Source organism: Garra rufa, chromosome 15 (assembly GCF_049309525.1).
Source record: "Garra rufa chromosome 15, GarRuf1.0, whole genome shotgun sequence".
Classification (NCBI taxonomy): domain Eukaryota; kingdom Metazoa; phylum Chordata; class Actinopteri; order Cypriniformes; family Cyprinidae; genus Garra; species Garra rufa.
In genome coordinates, this window is record NC_133375.1 from 27,404,188 (window position 1) to 27,424,173 (window position 19,986).

General features: G+C 42.2%; 1 protein-coding gene across 1 annotated transcript; it reads right to left on the bottom strand.

Annotated features, from left to right (window-relative positions):
• Positions 1-275: 275 nt before the first annotated feature.
• Positions 276-10,366, bottom strand: LOC141286779 (transmembrane protein 26). Its single transcript, XM_073818885.1, has 3 exons — positions 10,173-10,366; positions 3,342-3,486; positions 276-911 (listed from the first exon to the last, which is right to left on the bottom strand). Exons 1-3 carry the CDS (start codon positions 10,364-10,366, stop codon positions 276-278), a joined length of 975 nt encoding a protein of 324 aa, XP_073674986.1.
• Positions 10,367-19,986: the final 9,620 nt, after the last annotated feature.

Below are 19,986 nucleotides of genomic sequence, written 5' to 3' on the forward strand. Positions count from 1 at the left end.
TGTCAGATTACAAAAATACAAAAATTCAATCTAAAACTTTGACTCTACAAGGCACTTTTTTTAAAAATTCAGTCTATTTACAGACGGACAGAGAAATTAGTCTGTCTGTCTAGACCTGTCTGTCTATCTATCTATCTATCTATCTATCTATCTATCTATCTATCTATCTATCTATCTATCTGTCTGTCTGTCTGTCTGTATGACAGTTATATAGATAGACAGACAGACAGACAGACAGACAGACAGACAGTATTTTCAGTAAGTGTGAATCTAATCTATTCTTGACAGCTGGATTCTATAGCCTCTCCATCAGTCCATTCTGAGTGTCCATGAGACGGGTCACATGACTCAGTTCTGCCCCCTGGATTGCTCTGCTCAAAGTAGACGACAAAGATCCTGTAGACCTCCAGCAAAACAATGAGGATGTTCTTGCATGTGAAGAAGATCATCAGCTGGTTTAGAACATTCTCACGTATCATGAGGTACAGACGGTAAATTAGGAATGGTCCATCCTGCAGACCCACCGTTAGCAGAAGGCTCCAGACTTCACTAGAGCAGCAGGAAATGGTCCATCCAGCCCGCCCAGGCTGGGCAGTCTCTGACTGGCCTTCTTCGTGGACCTTGGGACGGCTGGTCTGGGTAAGAACCAGAGGAAACTGCATCAAGGCCCAGGAGAACAAACTTAGGCCAACAATGACCACGGCCTGTTTGGTCTTCACTTGTGGCTCCTTAAACGTATCAAATATGTCCAGGATATCAGCTCCAAGCCCCACGTAAACCATGAGGAGCTGAGATAGCTGATCACGTGACATGTCCCCTTTCGGCATCAGCCAGCGGCCCAGAACCAAAACGATCAACATGGTCTGCTCCAGAGCCTCCACCCAGTTCTCAGGATCAAGTTCTTCCAACCCCTGTCTCACACACACACAAATAGGCTAATCACCATGGTAACAGACCAGACAGTGAGAGCACACAGCGAGACTGTGATAATTTGAATGGATGAATCAAAATTGTTGTTAAGATGTTATTGTAATACCAGATTAAAAAGGTTCAAACAGTTTATAAGAAAAAACGACTGCTTTGACTCATTGGAGAGCCTCAACAAAAGATCCATTCGAGGATTAGCTTAATGAAAGAGGACAACTGAGATGATATGGTTTCAAAAAAGCTTTTCAGTAAAGTCACTGATTAGCTTTTGCAGCATATTCTTACAAAACACCCAGCTTTCCACCCACACAAAGTCACAACAAAAAACAATTATCACAGTCATCAATATTAAAAAAATACTCTGATTATTCAGATACAAAGCTTTCAGAAGGATATGGAGGTAAAGTCTAAACCTTTAAAAACCTCATCAAGTTACAGTGTATAACAGCATTTTATGCAACTAAACACTGGAGCTTTGGATATAAAGTTGGATAGTTCACCCAAAAAATGAAAATTCTGTCATTGATTACTCACCCTCATTCCAAACCCATGAGACCTTTGTTCATCTTCGGAACACAAATTAAGGTATTTTTTATGACAGCAATACAACTGATACGTTCAAGGCCCAGAAAGGTAGTAAGGAAATCATTAAAATAGTCAATGTGGCATCAGTGGTTCAATGGAGAATGAACGAAGGTCTTAGGGGTTTGGAACAACATGAGGGTGAGTAATTAATGATAGAATTTTCATTTTTGGGTGAATAACCCCTTTAAGGTCGGCGCCAATAGCCTTGTAAACAATGTGCCAACATACATCGCGGTTGCGCTCCGGGCGTCCCATGTTCAAATCCCGACTCGAGGACCTTTCCCGATCCTGCCCCCTATCTCTCTCCCACTTTGTTTGCCTGTCATTACTGATCTGTCCTATCACAATAAAGGCAAAAAATAATCTTAAAAAAAAAATTAAATAAATAAATAACCCCTTTAAGAACTAAAATTTCACTTAGTTCACTTCCAGAACAAATATTTACAAATAATGTACTCACCCCCTTGTCATCCAAGATGTTTATGTGTTTCTTTCTTCAGTCGTAAAGAAATTATGTTTTTTGAGAAAAACATTTTAGGATTTCTCTCCATATAATGGATATCTATGGTGCCCTCGAGTTTGAACTTCCAAAATGCAGTTTAAATGCAGATTCTGAGGGCTCTAAATAATTCCAGCTAGTAAAAAAATAAAATGCATATACTTTTTAACTGCAAATACTCATCTTGGTCTAGCTCTGCGTGAACGGTGTGTATTCCGGTTCATGACAGTTAGGGTATGTTGAAAAACATCATCGTTTTTTTTTTTTTTTTGTAAAGGGCGTTTGACCTTCTTTGCATGTTCACTTTGTAAATACTGGGTTGGTAGTTCTGCAGTGATGTAATACGATTTTGAAGTTGGAGGAGAAAATGAGAGTTTTTCGACATTCCCTAACTGTAATGAACTGGAATACAAACAGTTCACGCAGAGCTAGACCAAGACGAGCGTTTGCGGTTAGAAAGTATATAAATTGTACTTTTTTTTTTTTTTAGAAAATAACCAATCGTTTCGCTAGATAAAACCCTCTTCCTCGGCTGGAATCCTTAGAGCCCTTTGAAGCTGCATTTAAACTGCATTTTGGAAGTTCAAACTCAGGGGCACCATAGATATCCATTATATGGAGAGAAATCCTGAAACGTTTTCCTAAAAAAACATAATTTCTTTATAACTGAAGAAAGAAAGACATGAACATCTTGGATGACAAGGGGTGAGTACATTATCTGTAAATTTTTGTTCTGGAAGTGAACTACTCCTTTAATGGGTTAGTTCACCCAAAAATGAAAATTAGCCCATCAGGTGTCCTAGATGTATATGACTTTAGAGGAGCTTAATAGATTCTTAGACGAAGTTGTTGGACATGCTTCAATATTTTTAGAGTCAAATTTTGCAATAAAGACTTCTATGCCTGAATCTTTCCCTACAGGGTCTGATAACTGCTGTAGACATAGGCATTGTTACAGGAAATCACCATATCCAGATCTGTGGTGCCGTGATTATTTGTGTGTGGGTTTGTGCTTTTTGTACAAGGCCCACAGGTCAAAGGTGAAACTGAACTCTCTACCACTCCTCTACCACTCCTAATCTATTAATCTCCTGCTTTAGTTTTTTTTCCCAGAATTGCAGACATTTTACCAAAAAACAGTCTGAGTTCTATGCATTAATCAATTTCCATTTGAGCATTTTATGTTTATTGCTTTCCCAGAAATATGAATACTAAAACACCCAACACAGCAGCAGAGAGAGACAGAGATCCTGAGTGATTTTGTTCAAAGCTGAACTTATATTTTCTGGTCAACTTTGAGTTTTATTGTTAATGATTGTTTTCCACCCACCATTGTTAGCGGGATCTGGGAGAAGAATCGCGGATCAGAGTTTGCGCTCGAGTTGATGGGCAGATTGGACTGTAGGAGGTTCAGTTCCAGGAACCAGACCGAGGGAATCACAGTGCTCAGATATAGAAACACCATAGGTGAGAACCTGCAGAAGTGTGGAACATCACATTAATGGATAGATGGATGAACACGTCCATACTTTACTTTCTACTTAGTAAAGCCACCAAACAGTTGTATGTGTGTCAGATTCTTCCGATTGGGTGGTAAAGCTGGGTCACGCCACACAGTCCGGTGCTGAAGGCACATCAGCCCAACGCAGACTGCAAATTACTCCCATTAGCTATGCAAATCCCCACTGACACAGGCAAGACTCTCTAAAGAGCACAGAGACTTCAAAGTGTAGTGTGCAGGAGAGAGATAGTATGCATAGAGAAGTAGTACACCAGAGGTTCAGATGGAGATCAAGGTAGAGGGAAGGGGTTGATGAGAAAGACGGAGGGAAGAAAGATGTTCTCAGCCGGTCCTCCGTCCATGTCAGTAGGAGGGTAGAGTCTCATTAATACATTTCCTAGCACAGTCATCTCAATGTACATACTTTTTTTTCAAGTCTGACTGAATGTGATGATGTACTGCTCTGTGTGAATGCAAAGGTTGTTTTTTTCTGTGTTGAGAGAAGGGGTTATTATTATCACCCATCCCCGCAAGACAGACTGAAGTGTCGAGATTGAAGAAAAGAGTGTAATTTCCCACATTCTCGTTAGCGTTAATCATTATTATGGCACCCTGCTTCTGAGCCCTGCGTCTTTTTTGTACCAGAACGTTTGGAGAAACTCAGTAAAGTTATTTTAAAAGGGCAAAACGGATTCTCTTTTTACTGAGACTGTCGAGACAATTGGTAAAGCTATTTTTGCCAAACACAACATGTCCTACACAGTCAGTGAAAAGAGTTCACCAAAAAAGGAAAATTCTGTCTTCGTTTATTTACCTTACCTACATGTTATTCCAAACTAATATTATTTTCTTGTTGGATAAATCTTTTTTTAAATCAATAAAGCAGACATAATGTGGCTCGTCATGTCAGAGAACTCAAAAATGTGTAACGCTACAAAAAACTGTTGATTATAAATTGATTGCCTTACTGTTAATTTTAAAGGGATAGTTCACCCAAAAATTAAAATTCTATCATTAGTTACTCACTCTCAAGTCGTTCCAAACCTCTAAGATACAAATGAAGGTATTTTTGATGAAATCCAAGAGCTTTCTGACACTGCATAGACAGCAACGCAACTGACACCTTCAAGGAAGGTAGTAACAACATTGTTAAAATATTCCATGTGACAACAGTGCTTCAACCGTAATGTTATAAAGCTATGAGAATACTTTTTGTGTGTGCAAAGAAACCAAAAATAACGTCTTTATTTAACAATTTCTTCACTTCTGTATCAGTTTTCAATGCATGTTAAAGGGACACGTGTGTGGTGTTGCTGACACAGGAGCCATGTCAAAGACTGACACGAAAGAGAAGAAATTGCTGAATAAAGTTTTTTATCTTTGGCGCACAAAACATATTCTGGTAGCTTCATAAAATTAAGGTTGAAACACGGATGTCACATGGACTATTTTAACAATGTCTTTACTACCTTTCTGGGCTTCAAACTTGTCAGTTTCTATGCTGTCTATGCAGGATCAGTGTCACAAACGGGACGACCAAGAGTGAGGATCCAAATGCAAGGCTTTATTTTGATGATCGTAGACAGGCAGACAGGGTCGAAAACACCAGCAAACATGAACAGCGAAGATAATCCAATAGCGTAATCCAATAAACAAGCGTGGGTCAAAATCCAGGTGGGCAGTCCAAATGAAACAATGAAATGAAAACAAGAAACTAGAAAACTATGACTAAGACTGGGAAAACAAAAACAGAATGAAACAATGAAATGAAAACAAGAAACTAGAAAACTATGACTAAGACTGGGAAAACAAAAACAGAACTATGGCTAGGGAAAACAACAAGGAGACTGGGAAAACCTGGGAGCAAGGAATAACGCTTGGTAAAGTCCGCAAATGCAAATCAATACTTCGCAGAGTGTGTGTGTCCTGAGCTTGTATTTATGGTAGACAAACAGGAAGTAACCATAGAGGCAGCAGAGGGAGCAGCAACAGTCAGTGGGGGTAAGGGCTCCCTCTGCTGGCCTGGCGTAACATAGCCCCCCCCCAAGGAGCGGCTTCCAGACGCTCCAAAAAACAACAGGAAGAAACAGTCCAGGGGAGCGGTGGGGGGGCCAGGAGACTGAGGCAGAACAGGTTGGGCAAAGGCCCTCCAGAGCAGGGCAGGAGATTCAGGAGCCCTCCAGGGCAGGGCTGGAGGCAGAGCAGTCCTTTGAGGTGGAGCAAGAGTCTTAGGAGCCCTCCAGGGCGGAGCAGGAGGCTTAGCGACCCTCCGGGGCGGAGCAGGAGGCGGAGCGGCCCTCCAGGGCAGAGCAGGAGGCGCAGGAGCCCTCCAGGGCGGAGCAGGAGGCGCAGGAGCCCTCCAGGGCGGAACAGGAGGCTCAGGAGCCCTCCAGGGCGAATCAGGAGGCGCAGGAGCCCTCCAGGGCGGAACAGGAGGCGCAGGAGCCCTCCAGGGCGGAACAGGAGGCGCAGGGGCCCTCCAGGGCGGAACAGGAGGCGTAGAAGCCCTCCAGGGCGGAACAGGAGGCGTAGAAGCCCTCCAGGGCGGAACAGGAGGCGTAGAAGCCCTCCAGGGCGGAACAGGAGGCGTAGAAGCCCTCCAGGGCGGAACAGGAGGCCGCATCATGGACTGGGACCTGGGGAGAACAGAGATAGAGGAGGCAGACAGAGCAAGGAGAGAAGTAGAGAGTTCATGGGAGAACGTGGCCTCCATAGCCGTGACCAGGCAGACGAGAACTTCAGGAACGACTTTCGTGGCAGTTCCTGGGCAGACAGAGACTTCTGGAACGGCCCCAAACGCCAAGACAGAGATGACAGGGAACCTAGGCGGTGCAGGCAGAGCAGGGAGTCTTGGCGGGGCAGACAGAGCAAGGAACCTTGGCGGAGCAGGCAGGGCAGGGAATTTTGGCGGAGCAGACAGAGCAAGGGACCTTGGCGGAGCAGACAGAGCAAGGAGTCTTGGCGGAACAGGCAGAGCAAGGAACCTTGGCGGAGCAGGTAGAGCAAGGAGTCTTGGCGGAGCAGATTTAGCAGGGAACCCTGGCGGTGCTGGCAGAGCAGGGAGCACAGGCGATGCGGGCAGAGCGTGAAGCCTTGGCTGAGCGGGCAGAGCGTGAAGCCTTGGCGGAGCGGGCAGAGCGTGAAGTTCCGCTATGTACGCCACCTCCGAAAGAGGTATAGGCGCAGCGGACATGCCTGTAGATGAGGTCTCCAGAACAAACTTGTGGGCAGACTCATGGGCAGAAGAGGCAACTGGGGCGCAGTGTGCAGCCCACACACTCAAAATGGCGATTGCCATAACAGTTGGCAGAGGAATGCCCTCCGGGTCATTGGGCGTGGGGCTTGGGAGCGTTGGCTCTGTGTGACTTGGGAGCGTTGGCTCTGCATGGCTTGGCAGCGTTGGCTCTGCATGGCTTGGGAGCGTTGGCTCTGCATGGCTTGGGAGCGTTGGCTCTGCATGGCTTGGGAGCGTTGGCTCTGCATGGCTTGGGAGTGAAGGCTCTGGATGCTCAGGGGAGATGTGACTTGGCAGTGAAGGAGTAGCTATGACCTGACTCGTCATGACAGGAGCAGCAGTGACTTGATTTGGCGTGAGAGGGACAGCTGTGGCTTGGCTTGGCTCGGAGGGAACAGCTGCTTGACTTGGCTCTGAAGGAACGACTGCTGCGACATGACTTGGCCTGACAGGAACAGCAGCTGTATCTTGACTTGTCCTGGCAGGAACAGTGACTGTGACGTGACTTGACTCGGCAGGGACAGCAGCTGTAACTTGACTTGACTTGGTAGGAACGGCAGCTGGTGCAGGTTCGAGAGAAGCAGATATGACGTTCACAGGCAATGGCTTGGTTGACGTGGCGTGAGCAGACGCTGGCTTGGTTGACGTGGCGCTAGCAGACGCTGGCTTGGCTGATGTGGGGTGAGCAGACATTGGCTTGGCTGACGCTGATAGTAAGGGATCAACTGAACGAGCTGACAGCAGTGGTGGGTCCTCCAAGCTTGATATTAGTCTCTGATAAGTCCTGGAAGGGTGAGAGTCTGATGCTGTAGCCACCATGTTGATAGCAGACTCAGGTATGGCGGCCATTTTGTGTGCAAGCTTGGGAGTGGCGGTCCTCCTGGGTGCAGGTTCTGGCATGGCGACCATCCTTGTGGCAGGCTCTGGCGTGGCGGCCATCTTTGCAGCGGGCTCTGGCGTGGCGGCCATCTTTGCAGTGGGCTCTGGCGTGGCGGCCATCTTTGCAGCAGGCTCTGGCGTGGCGGCCATCTTTGCAGCAGGCTCTGGCGTGGCGGCCATCTTAGCAGCAGGCTCTGGCGTGGCGGCCATCTTACGGGAGTACTTGGGCGTGGCAGCCATCTTGGGCAGTGGTTCTGGAGGTACAGACATCCGGTGAGAAGACTTGGGCGTGACGGTAGCCATCTTGAGTGCAGACCCTGGAGTGGCGGCAGCCATCTTGTTAGCAGGCTCAGGAAAGGCGGCCATCTTGTGAGCAGGATCTGGAAGAGCGGCCATTTTGTGAACAGGATCTGGAAGCGCGGCCATTTTGGGTGCCGACTCAGGAAAGGCGGCCATCTTGTGAACAGGCTTGGGGGTGGCAGCCATCTTGTGAACAGGCTTGGGGATGGCGGCCATCTTGTGATCGGGCCTTGGGGTGGCAGCCATCTTGCGAGAGAAGTCAGACGTGGTAGATTTCTTGTGAGCTGGGTCCAATTGGGTGACCATCTTGAATGCGGACTCAGGAAGAATAGTCATTCCGAAAGCAGATTCTGGAAAGGCAGCCATCTTGTGAAGGGGCTCTTGAAGGGCGGCCATCTTGTGAACTGGCTCTGGAGGGACAGCTGTCTTTTGAACAGGCTTTGCAATGGCGGCCATCTTGTGAACGGGCTTTGGGATGGCAGCCATCTTGTGCTGTAGCTCTAGGCTGGCAGACATCTTGTGCTGAGACTCTGGGCTAGCAGACATCTTGTGCTGAGGCTCGGGGCTAGCAGACATCTTGTGCTGTGGCTCAGGGTTAGCAGACATCTTGTGCTGAGGCTCTAGGCTGGCAGACATTTTGTGCTGTGACCTTTTGAGTATACCCACAGTGAATGGAGAGCCACAAAACGATAACACAAAGTCAATGAATTGTGCGAGGGTCCAACTCGGGTCCTCATCGGGTAAACTCAGGCTGATATCAGTGTCCAACCCGCTCCAAAAACATTCCTTTAACATCGATTCGTTACAAGGTGCCAGGTGACTGTACGTAAGAAATTCCTCAACATAACATTCGATGGGACGGCCATCTTGAAAAATGGAACAGAGTGAACTTACGGGGTCTGCTGAGCTCATTCTTGGAGGGTACTTCTGCTGGTGGGTAAAGCCGCTGGATCCGGGTGTGGCGAAGTATTCTGTCACAAACGGGACGACCAAGAGTGAGGATCCAAATGCAAGGCTTTATTTTGATGATCGTAGACAGGCAGACAGGGTCGAAAACACCAGCAAACATGAACAGCGAAGATAATCCAATAGCGTAATCCAATAAACAAGCGTGGGTCAAAATCCAGGTGGGCAGTCCAAATGAAACAATGAAATGAAAACAAGAAACTAGAAAACTATGACTAAGACTGGGAAAACAAAAACAGAATGAAACAATGAAATGAAAACAAGAAACTAGAAAACTATGACTAAGACTGGGAAAACAAAAACAGAACTATGGCTAGGGAAAACAACAAGGAGACTGGGAAAACCTGGGAGCAAGGAATAACGCTTGGTAAAGTCCGCAAATGCAAATCAATACTTCGCAGAGTGTGTGTGTCCTGAGCTTGTATTTATGGTAGACAAACAGGAAGTAACCATAGAGGCAGCAGAGGGAGCAGCAACAGTCAGTGGGGGTAAGGGCTCCCTCTGCTGGCCTGGCGTAACAATCAGAAAGCTGTCGGATTTCATCAAAACTATCTTAATTTGTGTTCTGTCGATAAATAAAAGTCTAACAGGTTTGGAATGAAGTGAAGGTGAGTAATTATTGAGAGAAAAGTGTGAAGTCAGTAAGTTTTGCTTGTTTTTTTTAAATAGTTTTATTAAGCAAAGATGCAGTGAATTGATCAAAAGTGACAGTAAAGTAAAATTTTAATTTAAAAAAGACAATTAAAAAAAAAAGTAATTTAAACTTTTTATTTATTAAAGATCCTTAATTAAATGTATCAGCAAAACTGTTTTCAACTAAAAATGTTTCTTAAGCACCAAATGAGCATATTAGAATGATTTCTGAAGGATTGTGTTCTGAAATTTAGTTTTGCCATCACAGGAATAAATTAAAATTTAAACCATAATAAAATAGAAACAGTTGTTTTGTTGTAATTGTAACAATATTTCACAATATTAGTGTTTTTACTTCATTTTTTTATCAAATAAAAGCCTTGGTGAGCATAAACAGCTTCTTCCAAAACCATTAAAAAAAAATTACCAACCCCAAACATTTAAACTGTAGTAAAGTGTATCTCTTGACTCTGCTACCTACGATAAAAAAATCTACTTTTTTAAATTTATAATTCTATTTTACTTTCATATTAAGTCAAAAAAATGTTGCAACAAATTAATTTACAGCAATACACGCCAATTAACTTCTACATTATTTCAATGACATCAGGGTAATCATATTAATGTCAATTATTGCATGAACTCACCATTTCCATTCAGCATTGCGTGTGTATTTGATAGTGATGGCCATCTCCACCCCCAGCAGTGCCACACCCATCAGCAGCAGCCAATAGGAGGGCTCGCCTGTCACCACCACCACACGCCACACCGTCAGGACGCCATGTACAGCAAATAGGAAGCGACTCAGAAGAGCCAACAGAATGTTCAGAACCCGGCACATTGTCCAGTCAATGCAGACAGAACTGAAGAGCAAAGAAAATTTGTTTTTTTTAATAATGATGCATTTGTTTTTGTCTATAAATCGAATATTTTAAATAGTAGACATGCATGTGCACCCAAAAACATACCTTAATGGACAAGTTTGAATTATTTATTCATTGATCTATTAGTTCATAAAATAAAACAATAAAATGCTGTCATATTTAATAAATCATTAAATAAAACACATCTGATAGTCTTCTCGAATCAAACTTGATAAACAAATGCTTAATATTATACAAGTGATACTCTACCACTAAGACAACTTCCTTAAGATTTCCTTAAATCTCAATGCAACCGTACAAAATTATACCTCACTTACTCTTAGTGGGTTCAGCCAAAGGATCCTGTTTCAAAAACTCAAGTGACTTCTGTAAAATATATTCCACTTGTTTTCATAGATTACCAAAACAAGAGCTTCTACCATATCCACAAACCTCTGTCTGCCCCTGAGTTGGAGACAGTCCTTTTTAACTGCAAACACAACTTATCCCCCCTGAGGATTCGGGGACTGCTTCTGGATGTGAATGGGTGTGTGTCGTGTGTAGATAAAAAGCAGTCTTTTAGGGAAAGAGTAGGATGGAGTGTGTGTGTGCCTGAAAATGTGTGTTTGTGTGCATTTGAGGTTATTGTGACTGAACATGTCACAGATAACACTTCCTGCTGCCGTATGATCATCCATTATGATGTCATCCTTAAGGGCCCCAAGAACAAAGTTATCTGCAATGAGGAGCCAGTCTTTCAGACGACATTTTCAGACACATTTAACACATACACACCCTGATTCTACTATGCCACAATAGAACCACCCAGAAACATGGGCCATGATAAGAGGCACCTCCACAGAAAAACATCTTTACAGCTGCCATGGGCTCATATGCCATTAAAAATAGGATTCAGAATCTATAGCTATAGAACATACTTTCTTCATGGTTGCAAAGTAAGCTTCAATATAGGCTACCTACTAGAGCAGTGCCTAGTCTGTACCTTTTAAACCTTTGACAAATCTGCGTTCTCTCACAGAGAGAGCAGTCATCATGTTTAGGTAAGAAACAGATTCACAAACAGTCCTTTTAACCAGACTGTATTATTCTTGTCTTACAATTATTTGTATTCTCACAGAAGTACTGCGATAAAAGTTTATGGTTCGGATGGTAGCGAACAAAATGGGGCAAACCTAGCTAACAGGGAACGTTCCCACAAATTTCATTAAAGTTTTTTTCAAAGGTATTTAAAGGCTAGGACAGAACATTCTTAAAATTATGTTTATAGAATGTTCTAATAATGTTATTAATAGTTGATTCACATTCTCATAATGATAAGAGAAAACATTCTTATAAAAACATTCTCTGAACTTTCTGAGGTTATTTGTACATGATTGAGGTTCTCGTAATGTTAAGAGAAAACAGTCTTAGAACGAGATTCTCTGAATGTTTTTTTAAGTTATTTGTACACAATTGAGGTTCTCGTGTTGTTAAGAGAAAATGGTCTTAGAACAACATTCTTTTGAACCCTTTTTGATGTTAAAAGTAGAACAACATTCTCTGAATGTTTTTCTGATGTTATTTGTACATGATTGAGGCTCTCATGATGTTAAGAGAAAACAGTCTTAGAACATTCTTTGAATATTTTTTAATGTTATTTGTACACAGTTGAGGTTCTTGTGATGTTAAGAGAAAACAGTCTTAGAACAACATTCTCTGAACGTTTTTTGATGTTATTTGTACACGATTGGGGCTCTCGTAATGTTAAAAGAAAGCAGTCTTAGAACTACATTCTCTGAATGTTTTTTGATGTTATTTGTACATGATTGAGGCTCTCATGATGTTAAGAGAAAACAGTCTTAGAACATTCTCTGAATATTTTTTAATGTTATTTGTACACAGTTGAGGTTCTTGTGATGTTTAGAGAAAACAGTCTTAGAACAACATTCCCTGAACGTTTTTTGATGTTATTTGTACACGATTGGGGCTCTCGTAATGTTAAAAGACCTACATCTTAGAACTACATTTTCAAAATATCCTTTTGATTAAATTTGTATCTCTGAATGTCTTTTTGTTTATTTCATTTCAACCCCATTTCAGAATCTATGGCTATATTCATGGCAAGAACAAGTTTATCTTCACACAAGTTGATCTAAACACACACCAACTGCTACCAACTGAGCCATGTGATTTTGTTTTAATGTGATTGCTGTGATTTGTACCTGATAATTTGCACTTAATTGTTCTTGTCATGTTAAAAGAAAACTTTCTTACAGCATATGTGTTTAAAAACCATTCTCATAATGTTGATAGAAAAAGGTTTTTAGAAATATAAGGTTCTCATAATGTTATGACAATGGTAGAAAGGGATGTTCCTGTAATGTTCACATAATAGAGAAAAAATGTTCCTCAAACATTAAAAAACTGGAATGCTTACATAACACTGAGAAGTATAAAAGTATTTACAGGTATAAAAGATCAAAGGGAATGTTTGTCCAACGTTTGTATAATCAGTAAAAAAAAAAATATTCTTCTAACATAAAATATGGGTGTTTTAAACATAGGACACTCAAATATAAGGTTCTCATAACGTTATGACAATGGTTAATTGAGATGTTCCTGTAACGTTCACATAACCAAGAAAAAATGTTCCTCAAACATTAAAAAACTGGACGTTTTGAATATTTACAAAACATTAAAAAATAACATTGTCATAATAGGTATAAAAAGTTCAAAGGGAATGTTTTTCCAATGTTTGTATAATCAGTAAAAAATGTTCTCATAAAATTTTGAATGTTTAAAAGACATTCAGAAATAACGTTTTCATAACTTAGTTGGTATGTTAGCAAAATGTTCTTTTTGTTAGCTGCAATTATCTTTTAAAAGTAATTTTCACTTAAATTGGCACTACAAATAATCTATTAATTACTATGTTGATTACATTGTTTCATTTGCGACAAATGATTGTTCAAAAATGTATTTTTCATTGAATCATTCATTCAAGAGATTCATTTGAAAACACTGATAAGTATTTATGAGTAAGTTATTCATTCATTCATTCATTTTTTTAAAATAATTATTTTAATTTAATTAAGCATTTTTGAATAGAATGAGCCAATTAATATTTTGTCATAGCCTTTAGTAAATTACGTTATTTTTCTTAGTTCAGAATTGTGATCTCTAGCCTATTCTCCATTTATCCAGAATTGTTTGTTTTAATAAAGGGTTTATCCATGTTATCATAATGATCATAATGAAATTATGAAACATTATAGTTTTATTTTATTCTAATGTTACAGATGATATGAAATCTCTCAGTGAAAGAAATAAAAAATCCTGATCCCTGTACCCAGTTGTGAACAAATGCAGTTTGATAATCATATACATTTCAATAAAGGTTTAATAAGCATTTTTTTTTTCAGTATACTAAAATATTGAGACACTGTTTACCATGAAATATTGAAAAGCATGTAGCTACCAATATATTCCAATTCCCAAATTAATTAAATGGTTCTTTTTAATGAACCACAGACATGCAGCAGAACAACTGATCTATAATAGAAAACATTTATATAGTTTAGTGAGCACAACTAATAATCTAATTCCCTAATGAATGACTCCTACGAGCCAATTCTCATTAGTGAATCAAAAAATGCGTAGCCCGATTCCCGGTTAAGTCTTTCTAGTGAATCAGAGCTGTTTCTGTTTTCATTTGACTAAGGGATATTACTTTCACAACATGTCGAACCGATCAAAATGAACTAAGAACTGTGTTGTACATGTAGCAAGTTGAGCTTGAAGACATTTTCTGTTCAGAATCCAAAATCAAACATACTGAATTAATATAAAGAGAATAAATTAAAAGAATCTTTCTTTTTCAGAATACTTCATATTTTAACGGTGTCAGTGACATCTATTGTATGTGTTACTGTATGTGGTGCCACCTGCAGGAATAATACATCTATGACAGGACAGACTAACTCCTTCACACCACATAATAAATCTAGAGCGTGGCATCCTACATCAGAAGTGAACATTTGTTTGGGGAGGACAGGCTGTCAGGGGGGAATTCAGGTGAAGACAAACTGTGTTTGTGGATGGATTGAGTGGCCATTTATTTTGGTCATTAAGGATTCCATCCCTACTCCTAGCTAGGCCCATCAGCCTCACTATACCCACTGCTATTTATGGACCCTCTTAGAGCGCTTCTGTCATTCTCCTTCATGAAATCATCAGCATTTTCATGAGGGGAGAGGATGGGAAAATGTCTACACATTCAGATCTCTCTCAGGGGAGCGCCGGATATCTGTGAATGACAGAATAGCTTTTGATGAAATGGTCCATCAGCACTCAGTTGCCTTTATAGTCTCCTCAGCCGAGGCTGTCTGTGATGTAGGATGCTGTCAGTGTCTTTATATAGGCTATGAGATAAAAACATCAGACGTTGGACTTTTGGATATACATGAATGTATGTATACACAGAACACCCAGTCAAAAGAAACAGCCAACAACAAATAAAAATGACAGAAACAGAATATGCTTTACAGTATAATTTTTCCAGTGCTTAACCAACCCTAACAGTAATGCAGTAAATATTTTGTTAATATACACTAACACACAAAAGTTTGCTCAAGGCTGCATTTATTCGATCCAAAATACAGCAAAACAGTAGTAGTGTGAAATATGCTAATACTTTAAAATAACTGCTTTTTATACACTACCGATCAAACGTTTGGGGTCAGTACTTTTTTATTTTGGAAAGAAATTAATACTCCTATTTAACAATAATTCATAAAATTATGAAAATTAAAGTTATTTTGAGTAGTTTTCTATTTCAGCTAAATTCTGTTTTTCAGCATTTTTGTGCATTTGAACCCTTTCCAACAATGACTGTATGATTTTGAGATCCATCTTTTCACACTGAGGACAACTGAGGGACTCATATGCAACTACTACAGAAGGTTCAAACGCTCACTGATGCTTCAGAAAGAAACAAGATGCATTAGGAGCTCTGGTGAAAACTTTTGAAGATCAGGGTAAATTTAACTTATTATGGCTTCTGGGAAAAATGTAAGTATCTTCTGTAGCTTCTGAAGGGCATCGTTTTTCCTTCTGGAGCGTCAGTAAGCGTTTGAACCTTATGTTTGTAGTTGCATATGAGTCCCTCAGTTGTCCTCAGTGTGAAAAGATGGATCTCAGTCAAAATCATACAGTCATTGTTGGAAACGGGTTCAAATACACAAAAAGGTCAGTACAAAATAAAAAATAACATGCATTTTTGTACAATCCCTCTTATTTTAGTAAAATACTGAACATTTTGCAGATTCTGAAAAAGGGATGTAAACTTTTTACCTCAACTGTACGGTCGTTGTTGGAAATGCTAATCATCAATATGTTTTTATAAATGCCAGCTTTAGACAACTTATATGTTGGCAGAAAACTAGTTTGGAAGAATGTTTTGTCAAGAAAAAGGGCTCTAAGCACTGAATGAGCCAAGTTTCTTTAGCTGCAGAGTAGTTTATGTATTTAGAACCAAAGAATTTGTGGGACCGGAAGGATTTTTCTCAAGAACTGCAGGCAGTTAAATTGTTCAGGACAAACAAGGGACTCGTGAACAACTATCACTAATCAAAAAAGAAACACAGCTGTGGATCATTCAGGTAACAATATAGTACTAAGAATCAAGTATATGTAAACTTTTGAATGGGGTAATTTTAATAAATTCAACTAAAATATTCTCTTGTGGATTATATGTAGACATCTTTTATGTTGTCAGGGGTGCGTGCAGGAGTAGACGAGACGATATATACAAAATACAATATATTTAATATAAATCTCCAAGTGGAACAAGGCAGGAACATTCACACACATCAATTTCACAAAAGGACCGACAGGGAACTGAACTCACAGACAGACTTTTAAGGACAGACTAATCATAAGACACAGATGACTGATAAATCAAACACAGGTGACGGTGATTACACAAACGAGGACTAAACCAAATGATAACAAAATGACCGGGGGAAGACAAATGGGAAAAACCAATGATAAGACAGACAGAACTGTGACATTACGCCCCCCTCCGGAAAGGCGCGTCCTCGCGCCGTAGAAAAAAAATGAGGGGCGGAAAACCAGGAAACCAGAGTCAATGAAGGAGGGGGTTCCGGTGGAGGACGCAACCCCCGGAGGAGGACCAGAACAAAAGTCCAGGTGACACAAAAGACAGTCCATGGGGGCGACGACGGAGGGAGGAGCCAGGGAAGACACAGGAGGGACCTGAAGCAGGAGAGCAGGACCCAGATCGCAGCCAGGATGACGGCCCACGGAGGAGCCGATGGAGGGAGGAGCCATGGTGGAGGAAGGACCGCCGACTCCGTGGGGCCGACCGACAGAGGCAGAGCAGCTGGCAGAGGAACCCGAAGCGGAGATGGAGAGCCGAAGATCCAGGGCGACACCGCGGATCCGGAGGGCCAAGGCGGAACAGGAGGCTCTGGCGGCCGAGGCGGAGGCGGAGATCCGGAGGTCCGCGGCGGAGCCGGAGCGACAGAGGACGAAGGCGATGCTGACGGGAAGGAGGAGCCTGACAGAGCCGGAGGGACAGAGGGACGAGGCGAAGCCAGAGGAGTGGAGTCCCGAGGCGGCGGATGGTCGACGACTGACCAAGGCGGAGCCGGAGGGACGATGGAGCCCGGTGGAGCTGGTGGGCCGACGGGCGACGGTGGAGCTGAGGGCGTTGAGAGCCGTGGTGGAGCCGCAGGGTCGGAGGGCCGAGGTGGAGATCTGGGCTGTGAGGCTGGAGGCGGAGCTGAGGGATCCTCCAGCCATGCCACCGATGTTGATTGGCATCCCTGCGGCGAGCCCACTGCATGGATGGTGGGCTGAGGGTGAGCAAGGGGACTGACCGATGACCTGGGAAACTTTGGACAGCTGGGCGGAACCAGCGGGGACTCAGGACGGCTGGGCGGAACCAGCGGGGACTCAGGACGGCTGGGCGGAACCAGCGGGGACTCAGGACGGCTGGGCGGAACCAGCGGGGACCAGGTAGATTCAGACAGAAGAGGGCGGGTGGGAGGGAAGCTTAGGCAGGTCAGTGGCTCAGAGAAAAAGTCTATTAAGTCAACTGGTTCATAATCCATAACTTCGGAAAGGAAGTCAATAAGGTCCCCAGAGTTGTCTATCTCACCCCCAGCGGAGTTGCAGTGGGCAGGGCTCTCCATTTCCCTCATCTGCTCCACGTCGCAATCCACCGTCGCAGATGTAGAATCTGGCTCACGCACCTGGTCAGCCGGAGAGGGCTCTGGCTCTGTCGCTCGCGGCTCTAGTCCCTCATCCGCGGTGCGCTCGGGTTCCCACTCTGCATGTCGGGGCGATGATTGGCTGCTCTCTGGGTCGTGAGTGGGGCTGACGTCCTCCTCGACGAAGCCGACAGTCCAGGAAGATCCACTGGACGCCAGCACCCACTCGATGTATCCGGCTAGGCTCTCTCGAGGACCCTCCCCGGACAGCTGTGTCTTGATGTTATCATTTAATCCATTGCGGAAGAACGTGCACAGGCAGCTGTCCGGGTAGTGTGTTGATGGCACGAGGAACAGAAAGTCTCTGATGTGGTCCTCGAGAGAGCGGTTCCCCTGCTTCAGAAAGATGATGAAGACGTTGGGGTCATCCATGAGGGAAAAAAAATAAAACACTGATACAAAAAACTGTTTTAAAAACTGAAAATAAACGCAGGGAGAGGTGCCGGGTAAACTGTAGTAGGTCGGTCCTTATGTCAGGGGTGCGTGCAGGAGTAGACGAGACGATAGACGATATATACAAAATACAATATATTTAATATAAATCTCCAAGTGGAACAAGGCAGGAACATTCACACACATCAATTTCACAAAAGGACCGACAGGGAACTGAACTCACAGACAGACTTTTAAGGACAGACTAATCATAAGACACAGCCAGGTGACATAGATGACTGATAAATCAAACACAGGTGACGGTGATTACACAAACGAGGACTAAACCAAATGATAACAAAATGACCGGGGGAAGACAAATGGGAAAAACCAATGATAAGACAGACAGAACTGTGACATATGTGATCTTGTTCAGATCAGTAATAAATAAAAAATAATATGCATTTTGTATGATCCCTCTTATTTTGGCAAAATAATTAACATCAGATTCTGCAAAGTGTATTTAAACTTGAATGTGACCTCAACTGTATAATCAATATAATAAAAATGCTAATGACTAAAATGATATTTTATTTATGGGCTTTTTTGGGGCATTGTATTTGAAGGGTTAAATACATACAGTTACAGGCATCAAACTCTATAATACAAGCTGATAATGTAATACCAACATTTTGCCACAGGGAAGCAGTCTCTAATCGAAGGAGACAGTTTGGGGAGCAGAGCATTGCTTGTACTATTTGAATAACCATGAACAAAGGATTGGACCCTCTTTCAATAATTGAACTGATTTTCCTCTCTTGATCCTCTAATGGGCTGGATTGATGCCAGAAGTCTGAATGGAGCAGATGCCAGCTAGAATTCATCCACCCACTTCATATAGTGATCAGCACTAATGAGGAAGATGAGGATCATTTCAAATATTACGTGGGACTACTGGTATTTTGCTGATAATCTGATTCTACATTTACAGAAAAAACGTCAACAAATATAGATAATGTAAATTGGGCACTTCAGATGGATTCATGTGATCCTATCTGCTTGTATAATGAAATTTAATGATCACTTCCAGGAGCCTTCCTTTATTGAAAACTGTCCATTATGTTCTTCTATTCTCCTCTACCCACAACAAGCAAACAGAGTTGTGTGACAGTAATTCAGACAAAACGATGAGGGGAGACTTACCCTTGATGCCTGTCTACACAGCACTGAGTGTATTTAATTAACGTAATACATCACCGTTTTTCTGAATCTCTACCCTGTTGTCAGATGCCTCTGTAAATGAGGAACAGATGTGAGGAACAAAAAGTACTACGGTAATTCTTCCTCGGAAAAGAGACTATACGTGCCGAGAACAGTTGGGAAATGATCCCACACGATGGATTAATGTTAAATCCAAAGGCATGTTTGGCGCTAAACACCAGATTTTTACACTCTTTCATATCACTGGGAACAGGAATGTCTTTTAATACCTCAGGTAGTAATTGTCTTTAAAATGAGATATGCGGATATAAATGTGATACAATTCCTAAACACCACAACGCTGCCAATGTTGAGAGATCTTTAATGAAACTCACAGGTTTGTTACACTGGGGTCTGGAATTTGGACTAGCTAAGGACTTGAGCAATTCAATAAACAATAAGTTAATATTGAGTAACTTACATTTTAGACACATTTTTGTGTCTGTTGTCCTCCGTCAAAGAAAGCAGTTCCAAACAAAGCAACAGCAATCCTGCTAGTCTCCTTGCACACTGTAACGACGTTCACTTCCTGAAGGAATCAGCGAAAAATCAGCAAAAATCATAGTATTGTGAAAATTGTCTTTAAAGTTGTCCAAACCCTGTTGCTGGTTAGGTGTGTTTTGGTGCTGGGATGCTGGTTTTAGCTGGTTTATGCTGGTCCTTTGCTGGTT